This window comes from Castanea sativa, chromosome 6 (assembly GCF_040712315.1).
Source record: "Castanea sativa cultivar Marrone di Chiusa Pesio chromosome 6, ASM4071231v1".
Classification (NCBI taxonomy): domain Eukaryota; kingdom Viridiplantae; phylum Streptophyta; class Magnoliopsida; order Fagales; family Fagaceae; genus Castanea; species Castanea sativa.
In genome coordinates this window covers 38,599,077-38,614,958 of record NC_134018.1, presented here as the reverse complement: position 1 = coordinate 38,614,958, position 15,882 = coordinate 38,599,077, and the positions used below count along the sequence as shown (strand labels likewise).

Sequence of the window (15,882 nt, the reverse complement as noted above, 5' to 3'; positions counted from 1 at the left end):
CTAGCGTTGACAACCCATAAGATCAGCCATGCATGCACTGCCACCAAAAACCCAGAGAGAGAGAGAGAGAGAGAGAGATAAAAGTTTTAGAACATTTATTTGTACCATCTCATTTTTAGAACAATATTGCAACTCCACGCCAAATATTTTTAGATTTGAAACATTTGATGTAGTTGAGTTTTTTGTGTTTCATGTGTTAAATGCTAAAAATAGCATTTAACTTAGGTATTGTTTGGATTGCACTGAACGCGTCCACGTTCAGCGTTTTCCTTCTCTCTTTTTTTTTTTTTTTTTTCCTGCTACGCGTTTCAGCTTTAGGGGACAAAGTTACTGTGCACGCACTGTTCACGCACTTTTCAACTTTTTCATTAAAAATAAATCACACGGTACTATTAACACATTTAAAAATTATTTTACTACAGTATTTTCAGTTTTCAGTTTTCAACTATATCTAAACAGAAATATAGAAAATTTGAAAACTCATTTTAACCTAGTAAGCTACAACCCAATTTCCAAGCCCATCTCTATAATCTATTTGAAAACCCACGTCAGAATTGGGCCTAACTATACCACACCCTAATATACCCCAAGGCCCAAAAAAAAAAAAACAGAGTGAGTCCGAAGCCCCTTCGAACCTTATTTCTGGTCGAACTCAGCAAAAGCATCAAAGCTCACAAACAGGGAAATACACAGAAAATGAAGTTCACAGACTCCCCAGTAATCGAGCTCCCAGTCCGCAACTCCCTCATTTCTCTCCAACAAGACAATGGGTCCATGCACGTGGGCACTTCCGTGTGGCCCTGTTCCCTCGTCCTCGTCAAATTCATCGACCGCTGGGCCCCACCAACGCCAAACCCTATCGACCCAAACCCTTACTCCCAGCTCCTCGATTTTCGTAACAAGCGGGGAATCGAGCTCGGCGCAGGTTGCGGAGCCGGAGGCATGGGGTTCCACCTCCTCGGACTCACCGACCTCGTGCTCACCGACATAGCCCCAGTCATGCCCGCACTCAAACACAACCTTAAACGCAACAAACCTGTCCTATCCAAAACCTTAAAGCACTCGATCCTGTATTGGAACAACCTCGACCAAATCAACTCGCTCAAACCTCCTTTCCACTACGTTATTGCTGCTGATGTCGTTTACATCGAGGAGACCGTGGGCCCACTCGTGTCCACCATGGACGCTTTAATGGCTGACGACGGTGTCGTTTTGCTTGGATACCAGTTGAGGGACCCTGAGGCGGATAAATTGTTCTGGGAATTGTGTGACAAAACGTTTGACATCGAGAAAGTTCCGCATGAGGATTTGCACCCGGATTACGCGTATGAGGAGACCAGTGTTTATGTTTTCAGAAAGAAGAAGAAGAAGGAAGAGTCGTAGCTTCGTTGTCTTGTTTGGTAAATTTTGTCTTTGCTTCCAATTCCCTGTTTTGATTTGGTTTTATGTTATACCTTTGAATGGATTGATATAATCAAGCTTTGCGATTGGTCAGTTCAGTGCTTGGATTCAATCACAATGTGGGCCTTTTTGGTTCACTTGGTTTGTGATTTAAAAAACACTCTCGTTGAATGTGTGTAATTAAAATTTGATTGCGGAATTCTCCTAGAAATTTCTGTTAGTAGGGGCAGAGTGAATGAAATAGCTGCCACTATTAAAGTAAATTCCAAAGCTTTTTTGCTTGAGCTCAATCTGATTACAAGTGAAATTATCTAAAACATTCTTAAAATGTATGCTCCACGTCAAATTATTGTACCTGTATCAAAGTCCATTGTTTTCTATTGACACTCCGTGAATTCGTGTGTTTCTGTTTAATTATTATTGTTATTTCTGTCAACACACGCAAGATTGTCAAATAAATAAATAAATAAATAAACTCTTTGCCGTCTCTCATGGTGAAGGATAATGTAAAATTAGCTTGGAATGTCATGTTCTTATAACTTATCAGTTGTTACTCTTTAAGTAAAGACTAAAGAGACACTAACAAATTAAACTAGAATCGAAGTAATCATGGCTTATCAAAGTTTATGATTATGACTATAAAATAATTTATGAATTTAGATATTACATTTCAAATGAAATGGTTTGGTCCAATGTTGAATTACAGTTTATAAATTAGAAATAGAAGCAGTTTGGCACATCAGTGATTAGTCTTACCTGAATGAACAACCACGACATCCGGACCTCATTGACATAATTTGGAAGATTGTGGAAGACAAAGGAGAAGTAGAACTCTTCTTTGTTATAGCATGAACTATTTGGCATGTGAGAAACCAAAGGACTCTGCCCAGGAGAACAAGAAAAGCCACCACAACAGATTGTAGCATGTGCATCAAAAGACCAGAACATGAGAAAACAGAGGTGGAAGTAAAATGGACAACCATGGGTCCTGGGATGTACAAAATAAATTTCAATGGGCTGAAGTTTGAAGGTCAGAGAGCATCTGGTATTGGGGTTGTGATGCAGGATGAAACAGGCTTTGTTATTGCAGCTTTGTCCAAGAAACTGCAAGTTTTAAGGGGAACAGATGAGATTGAAGCATTAGTGGTGGAAACAGCAGTCCAATTAACATGGGAGATAGGCCTTCAAACAACTGAATTGGAAGAGGACTCAATGACAGTGATAAAGAGCGATTCAAAAGGAACATCCAGATGAGTCTGCAATAGGTCACCTGATAGATGGGTTGAAATTGATGTTTTAGAGGTTTAGAAGAATGAAGATATGGCATGTGGTCTGGGGAGTGAACAGTAGCAGACTTGTTAGCTTGTCATGCCAGAAGCGTGAAGAACCTTGTTGCCTGGTTAGAGGAGACTCTTGATATCATTATGCAGCTGAACAGGTGAATGTTGATGTACAAATACATTCAATCGCTTTCTCAAAAAAAAATATATACATTCAATCAATTCAGTACTGAATGCAGAATTTATACTTTAAAAAAAAAAAAATTGGTGTTTTATGGACCTATATGGTCTCCCCACTTTGTAGATATTGAACCTTAAGAATTATCAATTATCTTACCATTGCCCAACCCTGCTCCCTGCAATTGTTATTTTGAATGATAGAATGTGTTTTGCTGAGATACAGAATCCTTAGGAAAATGCTACTACCAATTGTACTACAAAATTGTACAAACTGATATGATAATGAATGTTACATCAATTAAATTTTTTTATTTTTTTTTATTTATTAATTTTTTTATTTTTTGCGTTTAAGAGTTGACATACAAATTTATGTAGTGAAATTTATAATATCACTAATATCACTTTTGTAGATAAACATATGTAAGGCTAAACATGTTGAATTTGAGAGAGTTTATATTATGATTTTATTCGTGTCAATAAATTAAAATTTTGTCAAAAAGCAGATGTTGTCTTCAGCTGGTGTATTTCCTTTGTCTTGCCTGGATTATAATGGAAGTTTTGTTTTTGTTTTTCCAACTCAACTTGTAGCTCAACTTGGTGAGAGTTTGGGGTCAGGGGAGAGGCTTTGTTTAACTTATGAAATTGATTTAACTTTCTAATGTCTCTGTACAAGTGATACAGTAAGAAGAAATTGATTGCTAATGCTAACTGGGTTATAGTTTTAGAATTTAGACCTACAACTACAAGTGATACTGCCAAAGACGCAAAAATCACTTTCATTTTTTTTTTTTAGTACATAAGAAACAAAATATCATCAACCAAAAGCAATTATTGGAAGAACATTCTTATTCTCACTATTTTTCATGCTTGCTAGAGTTGCAAATTTATTACCTCTTCACGGAGTGAAGAATCCAAGACTAGTGGTTCAACTTCACTCTCTTCAATTGCCCGAGAAGGAAACCATGTCAGACCACATCCCACAAGAAGTTATTGTCAAAATCCTCTCACAGCTGCCCGTGAAATCACTCATCAGATTCAGGTGTGTTTCGACCTGGTTCTCTTTAATTTCCTGCCATGACTTCATCACATTGCACCATAGTCGTGCTCTCTCCAATGCCCAAAACCCACCCTACCTACTTTTTCGTCATTATGATCGGAAAATAGGGAAATATTGCTTCACTCTGCTCTCTTCCGATAACCCATTCCCTCCCAATCTCAAGGAAGGGTATTTCACATGCCCATCAGATTTCATAGAAACGCATTGCCCACACAAGAGCTTCATAAAGCGATTCTTCATAGCTGGTTCATCCAACGGTGTTTGTCTCTTGAATGATTCTCCAGTTACTAAGGATGACATTGCTCCACTTCTATGGAACCCTTCTATTTGTAAAGCCATATTCCTTCCGATCCCTGAATTCCCATTTTCCTATATGCCTATGCAGTATTATGGTTTGGCTATGACCCCACTATAGAGAGAGAAAATTCCCGACTTATCACAAACTGACACATCATACTACCAAGTCCATAAAGTTCGGTCAGTTACAAAGCATCACGTACTGTTACTAGATTACAAAGCATTACATACTGCTACTAGATTACAAAGCGTCACATACTGCTACTAGGTTTTGCTATCACTATTCAGAAACCAATAAAATTTTGCCAAGTGTCATTGAAATAGAGACATAAAAAGCATGCAAAAACCAATCACACATCGGTGTGTGTAAGATATGACATAAGCAGTCTGGCGAGTGTCAGCAATAACACTGGCAGTCTAATCGGGTGCTAACATATGTCACCTTGAAAATCACAATATTTTGATCAATCAAAAGATGCCACGTGTCTTGGAGAAAAGTCTTAAAGCTCCTCCAATCAAACTGTGACATGTGTCACATGTCACCAATTGTACTATGACACATGTCACCAATCAGACTTCGTCACGTGTCACTCACTCACCCCAAACTCCTATAGATAGAAGCCTTCCTAAGGCATTTCTGGACACCAAGATACCAACACATCTTGGGACACACCAACACATCTTGGAACACACACCAACACATCTTGGGAGAGATCTTGGAAGACACTAAGGCATCCATGCCACAAGCAGCATCAAAGAAGATTTAGAAGTACAGAAGTTCTGTTAAAATCAAGCCCTGAAGCCTCCCGGAACTTCAAGAACTTCAACCTCGAATATGAAGAACATTCGAAGCAAAATCATCCAAACTACCTACCTAGATCTTAAAGTTTGTTGAAATTAAGCCCAAAAGCCTTCAGAAACTTCAAGAAGCCACAAATTAGCGAAGCTCTACGGATTCAAGCCCCAAAGCTCCGAAGAACTTCCGCCACAAACCTTCAAATACAAATAACATTCAAAAAGAAATCATCCAAATCATCTTCCTAGATCTCAAAGTTCACTGGAATCAAGCTCAAAAGCCTCTAGAGACCTCAACAAACCACAAATCAGCAAAGGTCTATGGATTCAAGCCTCCAAAGCATCGAAAAACTTCCACCACAAACCTTCGAAGGCAAAGAACGCACGAAGAACACACAAAGAACAAAGGATTTCTAACAAGCTCATAGCCAAAGATTCGTTGTAATTTTGTTTCAAAGATCTTCGATCCATTCTTCAGTCAAATTGAAGGATATTTGGTTTTTGAATCGAAATCACTTTACCATAATTCCAATAATCAAATCTTTCAAGAAAATCGAATCAGATGATCACTCTTTTGTAATTACAGAGAATTGTACCACATATTCATTAGTGTTAGATATATTAGACATATTAGCCCAATGTAATAGGCCTAAGGGCTCTTACTTGTACTAGTAATCTAGGGTTTAGTCACCTATATATACTTATGTTAGGGTTCATTATAATACAGGTTATTGTACTACACTCTTACATAATAAAGTGTAGCCCTTAAGGGATTTCTCCGTGGATGTAGGCCAATAAGGCTGAACCACGTAATCCTCATGTTCTCGATATTCCTATTTTATGCTTCCTCTTCCACATCCATTCTAGCATATACAACATGGTATAACATATCACATTACTAATATATTTAACATGGCATCAGAGCCAAATTTCGTTCTTGGCATTAAACAACTATCTCTACGTAGCAAAGAAGTTTCCTAAGTGCTTAACACAAATCCACCACAATGACACTGCTTGCCCACAGATCTGGACTTCATGGCTTCACACAGCTCCCACGGAATTACTGTTGCTGTCTCGCCGCCATGTCTTTGATCTCTCAAACATGTCGTGCCTCCCCATTCAGATCTGTGCAAATCAAGCCTTCGCCTGACGAAACTAACCCCACAAGCGTGCTGCTCGACCTCTCGTATGGAAAACCCAAAAATTCGGTCACCCGAAGCCTTGCCATGCGCCTCCAAAAAATATCCCACACGCCGCCACAGATTCCTAACTCTTTGATAGTCTTTTGGGCACACGTGCCGCCATGTAGGCCTTGTCATCCATCGCTAAACAGAACCCAAGAATATGACACTTATCTGACTTCACGCGCGCCCTCACGCACTTCCTAGGCTTCTGTCTCACCACCACGCGCCGGTAGACTCTGTCACATGCCAAAAACCTCTGGTGATGTTATCATGGTGTCATCCAATGACGTCATCAGCCACGCAAGCACGACCACGTCAGCCCTAATCCTAGTCAGCGGCACGTCATAGGATGATGTCAGCATCTCTATAGTAGATCCATGACCCGAATCGGACTATATAGCCCGTTGACTTTTCTTGACCGTTGACTTTAACCAGATCGTTGCCTTTGACTTTGCATTGACCTTTGACCAAAAGTCAAAATTTCCGAAAGGCCTACCTTGCTCAGTTTTTCACGTAGATTCCAATTTTGGACTCTGTTTCTTCATTTGAAACTCCAAAATTGGTGAATTGGCATATTCTTCATTGTGGTTTCTTCAAAAGCATTCTTTCAGGCATTTCCAAGGGATCTTCTCATGCTTATCCAACCTCAAACTTTCATCGATGAAGGGTGTTAGAGATATATTAGACACATTAGTCTAATGTAATAGGCCCAATCTCACTCCTACTTGTACTGGTAGTCTAGGGTTTAGTCGCCTATATATACCCATGTTAGGGTTCATTGTAACACATGCTATTGTACTACACTCTTACATAATAAAGATGTAGCTCTTAAGGGATTCCTCCGTGGATGTAGGTCAACAAGGCTGAACCACGTAACTCTTATGTTCTCAGTGTTCTTATTCTATGTTTCCTCTTCCGCATCCACTCTAGCATATACAATATGGTATAACACATCGCGTTGCTAATATATTTAACAATCAGTACAAATTTGCATTTGTGAAACTATTTTACTTGTTTAATTTATTTTAAACTAGAAATGTAGTCGTCTACCCCCACAATTGATAATTATATATTAGTAATATTTCTGTATCTTGAAGAAGAAGAAGAAGGTGATGATCTCAAAAATGATCAACTTATGGTTCAGATTTATACACTTGGCACTGGTACGTGGCGCAATATTACCAACCCTGGCCCTGGTTCTCTGTCTGCTTTTCCAGAAAATCACTTATTGTCGTTTGTGAACGGGGCAGTGCACTGGATTGCGTCCATTGAAGATGACTATATTGCCTATGTAATCTTATCATTCGATATAGTGGATAATACTTTTCATGAGATGGCTTTTGCCTGAGAGTTTGGATGATGTGAATGAGTTAAACATTAATGTTGCGGTACATGATGGGTCACTTGCGCTTTTTAAGTCCGCATTGACATGTTGCTCGGTGTGGGCGATGAAAGAGTATGGTGTAGCTGAATCTTGGACTAAGCTATATGATATTGATGTTGGGGTAACAATATGGCAGGTGGTAGGTTTTACAAAGATTGGTGAGGTTCTAGTGATCAATACTGTCAATGGTGAGTTGCTGTCTTACAATCCCAGTAGCCATCATATATATTGACATCCCCGCCCAATTAGCGCCATTTTATTTGGATACATATATGGAGAGCCTTGCTTTACTGAATGTCGAAGATTGTGCTTCAGCAAGGCGGGCGAACGACTAGTAAGGGCGAACGTAAAATATGTCATTTTGGCTGTGTTGTATTAGCACTAGCACAATTAATTGAGTTTTCCACAAGTTTCTGTTTCTTGTTTTGGGATATGTTTCCTTAACTGAGGACTTGTGTGAGAATCAACAAAAAAAAAAAATCTTGAAGAATTTGATACAGTGATCTGTTAGCAAATAAGAAGAATTTGATTCCCTGTCTGATGCTGAGACCTTTTACTTGCAAGTGTTGTTCACAATGTTGTTTATTTTTAATTGTTAATCTTTTAGCTTCCCATCATCTCTTAGATATTTGAGGCAATTTATCTGCCTGTGGGATTTCATAAAATGAATTTTGTTTATCATCCAATCGTATTTATATTGTTTCCCATCTGCCTGATCATGCTTGCATACACACTCGTGCTCCTATGGCTATGATAATCCCCGTCCTGAAGGGTTAGTATCCATTTGGAATAAATGGAGTGTTTTAACGCATTTCTGAATTACAGTTTATAATTAGAAATTGAAGCTGGTGCATATTTAACTTTTAAATTCATCTACCATTTCCTATCCACTTCTCCCTACAACTAGTAATTTGAAGGAAGAATATCTTCTAATGAGGATAGAACTAATATTGGAACACTATTTTAGAAGACCTCATATTAAGGGAAAAATTTTGAACCTACAACAGTTCATACTATAATTGTGTCATCCTAATGGAATTATTTTAAAAGCAGATGTTCTCGCTAGTTGGAGAATCTCCTGGTCTTTTTTCTTGCCTTCTTCAGCTCAACTTGGGTCAGAGTTTGGGGTCAAGTTAGAAGCACTGAATAAGTTATCAAACTGATTGATCTTTTGATGGTGAACAATAGACTAGGAGATTGCTGAATCAAGAAACTGACCAAGTGGGACCTTGAGACCTAGTTTGTCAGGATGGATGTGAACCCCTATAACTGGCTAAGTTTTCAAATTTAAACTTACAATAGGGCCACCAGTGACCAAACTCACCAAAGCATGCATCGTCTCAAGTCCAATCTCAAATTAATTGAGTATATCCTTACAGGAGCTAATGGATTTGGGATGTGTGAAGGATACGAGAATTTGACAATTCTAGGTAGAAATATTTGTTGCAGCAATCTATTAGGGGTGGGGAAATGTCAGAATAGACTTAACCCCAAAATGATAAGCCGGAATTGATTGGTACCAAGATAAACCAGAAACCGGAACGGAATTAACAATTTTTGTTCTTTTTGTGCTTGTGCAGCACGAGTGTTAGTTTTTTACAACTCTTTGCATAAATTACACTAACCTTCCTTTATGTTTATCGAAATAATATTCCCCAAAATATTTGTATAGATGACACTTTCTCCTTGAGGTTTCTATAAATGCAACACGTAAGTTACACTTTCTCCTTGACTGTTAAGACTTAACAGAATATTTCCTTAAAAAAAAAAAAGAGAAATGGAAGAAAATTTTTTAATGCAAACTACGAACGAAATGACACTTCTTTTCTTTGAGGATAATAAAAATGATATACATGATATACTCCCTGAAGATCTACAAATGAATATGATTTTTTTTTTTTAGTAAAAACAACCGAATACTTGTATAAATATTTTGCTAGTGAAGTAAGTCAGTAACGTGGAAGTGGACATGGACTTAGTTATTCTATTTATAGAAACCTTAAGCGGAGTGTCATTTATTTTTTTTTATGGGAAAGAGGAGTGTCATTTATACAAATATTTGGGAGGCCTTTTCATATATCTTAAGAAAGATGGGTTTAATTTGCCTCAATTTTTTTTCATAATTCTTGACTTAAATTGTTGTGATGTAAATTACTGGGGAAAATATTCTGTAAAACCAATGAACTATATCTTCCTCTCACATAAATGTGGATATCATATGTGTGACTCATATGTAAGTGGTATATGATGTTTCTACAATACGTCACAAAAAAACTCATAAAAAATGGGTCCACAAGTGAATGAGACTCATCGAATGAGACTCATCTATTGCGAATGCTCCACTATGTGCAGCAAAAACATGGTAAAAATTGGGTTCAATGCTTCTATATATTGAACCCATCAAAATTATGATACTTGTCCATAATTTTGGGAGGTCATTCAATAAATCTTTAGAAAGATTGGTGTAATTCACCCCAAATTTTTTTCATAATTCTTGACTTGATTTTGTTATGATGTAACTAATGGAGAAATTATTCTGTGAAATTATTGACCTATACATTCTTTTCACATAAATGTGGATACTATATGCGTGACCCATATGTAAGTGGCATATGATGTTTCTACAACATGCCACAAAACACTCATACAAAATGAATTATACAAGTGGATGAGACTTATTTATTGTGAATACTCCACTACGTGCAGCAGAAACTTGATAAAGATTGGATCTAGTACTTTTGTGCACTAAGCAAATAAAAATTATGACACTTGTTTACTTTTGACCATGTGTCATGATCTAAATGGCTTTGATGTAGAAAAATACTCAACCAAAACCAAGTCTTAAGAATACTATGTACTTTTTTCCTATATAAACACATTCAATGAATCTCATTCTTCCTAATAAGTAGAATCACGATAATGGAGTCAAGTGTTGGCATGCACTAATGTGCGTTAGATGCTGGTATGGGCTACCAAAAAGGGGAAATGATAACACATGCAAGCCTTTTTTTTTTTCCTAAAAATAAAAATAAAAAACTCCATGAATAATTTCAGCCAGGCCCATTCGCAATACTCCATTTACATGCCATGCGAGGCAACAAGGCCTGGTGGCCCATTCACAAAAGGCAAAAACTACCCCCCATTTTTCCCTCCTCCTCTCAGTGACTTTACTTTGAGGGAAACAGAACCAAATCCTTCTCCATCTCCAAAAACTACTGGTCCGACGCCCCCACTTTCTTCAATCGCCAGAGAAAGAAAACAATGTCAGACTATATGCCAACGGAGGTTGTCGTGGATATCCTTTCACGTCTGCCTGTGAAAACACTCATCAGATTCAGGTGCGTTTCAAAGACCTGGTTCTCTTTAATTTCCACTCACGACTTCATCACAATGCACCTCAATCGAACACTCTCAAACACCAAAGACCCACCTTACCTTCTCTTTCGTCATTTCAATGAGGAAACAGAGAAAGAGAACTTCGCTTTCCTCTCTTACGAGGACCCATTTCCTGATGACCATTTTTCCAAACACCCGAATTTCGTCAACCCAAAACCCTATTGGCAACCTTATGAGTTTTTCGATTACCCATCAGATTTCATTGAATTGGATTGCCCATATAAGAGTTCTAATGAGTTCTGGTTAATAGTTGGTATATCTAATGGCCTAGTTTGTATGGTGGATGATACTCCTAGTAACACTCCTTATGACATTGTTCCAATTCTCTGGAACCCTTCTATTCATAAATCTGTATTCCTTCCGAGTCCTGGTGTTAGGCTCCCATCTTCCTATGAGCCTATGGAGTATCTTGGGTTTGGATATGACCCCATAACTGACGATTACAAAGTGGTGAGACTTGTGTATCTTCATGGTTGGGATGAACGATCTTTTCAGGGAGAAGAACCATCTGTGGTTCAGATTTACTCGCTTCGTTCCAATGCGTGGCGCACTATTCCCGGCCCTGGTCATCGGTATATCATTAAAGAGCAGTCCTTATCTGTGTTTGTGAATGGTTCGGTCCACTGGCTCGCCCATGTTGGAAATGTGGATACTGATTCCGAGGATGATTACTCTGATGATGATCCACCCTGCAATGTGATCTTCACATTCAATATTAGGGATGAGGTTTTTCGCAAAATGGATGTACCAAAGTATTATGAAGATACTTTTGATTTGAACATGATGGTTGCATTGATTGGTGACAAGCTTGCGCTTGTCCCTGGTAACTTTAATTTATGGTCTTCAAAAGCATGTTACTCAGTGTGGGTGATGAAGGAGTATGGATTAGCAGAATCTTGGACTAAACTATATAATATTCGTATTGGCCCAGATTTAGAGAATGTGGTAGGTTTCGCAAAGAATGAAGTTATAGTGAACAAGTATGGAACATTGCTGTCTTACAATCCCAGAAAACGAGAAAGATCAGATCCTGGCATTGAGGCCCTATCAACATCGTTTTATATGGATACTTATAGAGAGAGCCTTGTTCTACTGAATGTGGAAGATGATGCTTTGAGAAAGCAGGCAAAGGCATCGACTGCTAGCAAGGGCATAAGGGCAAAGGTGAAAAGGAAGAGAAAGGCAAGATAAGCTATGCTAGTTTCTCTTTATTGTATTAGCTCTAACACAATATTTTTTTTACACAAGTTTCTGTTTCCAGTCTTGGGCAATGCTTCTGTGGTGATAAGCTTATGTGACATAGAACTCATATGGAATACTAATTAGAATATTTGTTTCTTAGTAATTGGATCATTATGCATCTTGTGTTCTAAATAAATCTTGTGTTCTAAATAAATTTATAAAGGGCCCGGCAATATATTCATCTTCATTTTTTAGACTTGTTTTCTATTGTTAATATTGGCGTTCTATAGTCTCTCACATGAGTTTTCTGTCTCTACAGGTTGGGGTCAGTTTTAAGCAAGCAGGAAAAGGTAAGCTATTAACAAACAAGTGCTATAATTATTCTAAATAGTTGGTTATTTCTTTCCTTATCATTGACAGATTTGTTATCTTTTTATTTATATTTTTTCCTCCTTCCTATTGGAGATGGGGCGAGGTGAGTCCACTCTTGTTCTGTTTTCACACTCTCAAAGCATTTGCATTGAGTCGTTGACATTTCCCTCAAACTTAGACTTAAAAGAGTAATGTGACTTGTCTCTGAATATTATGCCAAATGTTTGTGATATTAAATCTGATTACCTCTTGAGTTTATCATGGTTGGGGTCGTTATATGTTTTGAAAAGTAGTAAAAAAAAAAAAAAGCTTCCTATATATTGGCTCGAGCATCTGTTTTAAAGGTTACTGCTTCACTGGTTTCTGTGAATGACCACATCAAATTTTCCTTTTTGAATTCTTTAGAGTGTAACTTAATTCTACAGTGGTTCTTTAATACACTACCTGTGTACTTGAGTCACCTTTCCTTTATTTATTTATTTTTTTTTTTTAGTTAAACAAAAAAGAGTAATAAATTCCTAGTTTCTAGAATGTCTGATGTCTGTTTGTTGGTCAAATGAAACGTGTTATGTTCTTTAAGTGAGGAAAGCTGCACTTGAGAATGACAAGAAGTAAATGGTTTTGGAACTTTGAAGAAAGTTAAAAAGGGGTAGTTGTGTTCAATTTGTTGCCAAGTAAATAAAAATGCGAAAAAAAAAGATTATACAATGAAAAACTTCCACTATGTTACACACATACTGTGAAGGTGATCTTCACTACCTTCTGGGCCTTATGGATACACAGGAACCAAGTCATCTTTGAAGGCAAAAACAAATGCTTATGAAACAAAACATTTGGTTTACAGGTTCTGCAGGACTTATGCAAAAGCTTATGCTAAAACCAAGGAAATCAAGGAAAATAGAAGGTTCAGCAACACGTACACATACGTTGCAGACTGGAGAATCCTCATCAAAGCAGATGAAGAAAGGAAAAAACAAAACCAAAGAAGTGGCATAGCCTTTGAAGCCACATCTAGGGAGACATTTTTGTAGGCTATTATAGCACCAAACCTTCAAATTTTCCTGGTGGCCATATGGGTAGCTGTCAGGGAAGTAGAACAAAAGGCAATGGAGATGGGTTCTACAAGATTTTGTTATCTTAGTAAGGCAAATGGAGCTGGAACGAGTCTGGAAACAGAGTTGGCAGCCACTAAGGAAAACACTAGCCCCAGTCGAAGGCATCAGGAAAACACAGCAGCAAGGTCTCCAAATCACTCTGTGAGTAGTACCGACAACAATCCTCCCAGAAACGACTGGCCTAGCAAAACTAGCTCTCAAATACCCTATACATGACCTACAGACAAACAATTGGTTTTGCTCTGTTGTGTTGTAATTTGCACTGTTATTTTCTAGCTCTACATATTTATTCTATCTTGTAGTCCTGAACTTTTGTAATCTTCGTTTTTCAATTATTTTAAATGATGCAATTTAAAGTCCATTTGTTACCATATGACAACACCATTTTGAGTATGGACAAAACTTAGATACATTTCTTAAAGTGTGGTACATTAAGTTCCCAATTCAATTGAAACATATGTTGAACAAACCAATGAAACACAAAAAAGTTTTCTTTTACAAAGACAATTAAATTTAATGCAGTTATGTTTTTGAATTTTAAAAAAAAAAATCGGTAAGTAAAGGAAAAATATGTTTGAATTTAATTGAAAAACTTGATGAATTGCACTTGGGGAACTATATTTAAGTTTTATCATTTGAGTAATGTGACAGTGACATGTCCATTCCTCCCTCATCTTCACTAGGCATGCATGCACTCACATTCCTCATTGCCTATGAGAATCCCACCCATCAATTACCCATGTTTGGCACTGTTTACCTTGCATACTGGCTATTTCTCACCCAGGCAACTAACAGCCTGACAAACCTCTAATAAACCCTTTGCCGTCCAACTCTCAGTCTATTTTACGAAGTTGCAGCTGTATATTGGTGGATAAATGATCGTGGTAATAATTCTCCTGGAGGATCATCCAGGATATAGTAAAGATAAGTTGAACCATATTCCATGAAATAGTGATAGATGCAATGCTTTCTGTTAATCAGTAAATGCTTTTGGGGACTATAAAAAGCAGGTACTTCTGGCGGAGTATGAGATTTTGTAATCTCATTCACCTAGATTATCAACAACTGCAGTAGAAGCCTTGACAGTAAAACAGGGCAGTGGAAAGCGCAATTGAAGCTCCAAAGTGTGATATAGAAGGAGACGCACTCTTTGCGTTTGAAGCAATTAAAACCTGCGGTGCATCATTTTGTTGGTGTTTAATGAAGTTCATTTTAGTTGAGAATAAATAAATAAAAAGGTAATCCTAAATTTCTAATAATAAAAAATAAAGAGAATAGCGGCTAAGAGACTTGTAGTTCAATTAGTTGGCATCTCCCGGTTTTTTCAAGACTTAACTGAGTTTTAATTGCTCCTCCTCCATTGTAACTATTGAATTAAGAAGGAAAAAAAAGAAAAGAAAAAAAAAGACACTCATTAATAATAATATTCTGATTAAGATCTCATTTATGATCTTGTATTGAAGACATTCAATACCTGTCTCTAAACCCAAAAAAGGTATACATCTCTCTCTCTCTCTCTCTCTCTCTCTCTCTCCAACCTCCACTGCCATAGGGTTCCACCTCAACGGCCAAGTCACTGGTAGCAAAAAAAAGCCACAGCCGCCAGTTGCACATTGTGCGTGGACTTGAAAATCGATTAGAACACTTTGGTTATGAATACTTCAACAAGGATTTTTGATGCTAGAGATGTTGTATATATAGGTATATATAAGGATAGGTTCTAATAATGATGTTTGAGTTTGGAGAATATGGTTTCATAAAGTGAAAATTCAAGTTTTGGAATTTTCTAAGTGAAAATTCGAAAATCAGTATTTTCAATTGGTCCTGGAGTTTTTGAATGTCTCGATCGCTATTCGATTCCTGTTCGACTGATTGAAAAGAACACTCGATCGATTGAAAGTCATTTTCGACCGATTGAAAAATCGTGAAACAAGATTTTCTGCAGAAGTTTCTGATGACTGTTCAGAAAGGTTGAAGAGGTTTCAAGCATTGTTAACAGTTTTATGAAACATTTTAACTCTCCATACATGTCTTTTGATGAAACATAACCCAATGGGTACAAATAGAGGATTATGTTCACTTCAAAAAATTCTACAGCATAAAATAGTTGCTCCATATAGAAGCTTGCCATAGAAAATTCTCCAGCTATGATGTTGTTTGTGACCTATAGAAGCTTGCCATAGACGCATGCAACCAAGCTCCATATTGTTGGTCCTCCTTACGTAAGCTACCATTACTA

General features: G+C 37.5%; 2 protein-coding genes across 3 annotated transcripts; both read left to right on the top strand.

The window, feature by feature from the left end:
- The first annotated feature begins 621 nt into the window (after positions 1-621).
- On the top strand, positions 622-3,125 carry LOC142637950 (uncharacterized). The gene is made up of 2 exons (XM_075811936.1): positions 622-1,400; positions 2,120-3,125. Exon 1 carries the CDS (start codon positions 697-699, stop codon positions 1,381-1,383), a length of 687 nt encoding a protein of 228 aa, XP_075668051.1. The 5' UTR covers positions 622-696; the 3' UTR covers positions 1,384-1,400; positions 2,120-3,125.
- Positions 3,126-10,746: 7,621 nt separating this feature from the next.
- LOC142638598 (F-box/kelch-repeat protein At3g06240-like) lies at positions 10,747-14,009 on the top strand. 2 transcript variants are annotated; one of them, XM_075812638.1, is made up of 3 exons: positions 10,747-12,138; positions 12,476-12,506; positions 13,373-14,009. In XM_075812638.1, exons 1-3 carry the CDS (start codon positions 10,840-10,842, stop codon positions 13,522-13,524), a joined length of 1,482 nt encoding a protein of 493 aa, XP_075668753.1. In that variant the 5' UTR covers positions 10,747-10,839; the 3' UTR covers positions 13,525-14,009. The 2 variants fall into 2 exon arrangements, with proteins under 2 accessions (XP_075668753.1, XP_075668752.1); XM_075812637.1 differs by having other exon boundaries at positions 10,747-12,156.
- The last annotated feature ends 1,873 nt before the right edge of the window (positions 14,010-15,882 follow it).

Bases quoted from the DNA above. Each gene is read 5' to 3' on its own strand.
- LOC142637950 (XM_075811936.1), top strand. From the start codon at position 697: ATGAAGTTCACAGACTCCCCAGTAATCGAGCTCCCAGTCCGCAACTCC.
- LOC142638598 (XM_075812637.1), top strand. From the start codon at position 10,840: ATGTCAGACTATATGCCAACGGAGGTTGTCGTGGATATCCTTTCACGT. The intron at 12,157-12,475 runs GCAAGATAAGCT...CTGTCTCTACAG, and splicing joins AGGTGAAAAGGAAGAGAAAG to GTTGGGGTCAGTTTTAAGCA. The intron at 12,507-13,372 runs GTAAGCTATTAA...TTTGGTTTACAG, and splicing joins TTTTAAGCAAGCAGGAAAAG to GTTCTGCAGGACTTATGCAA.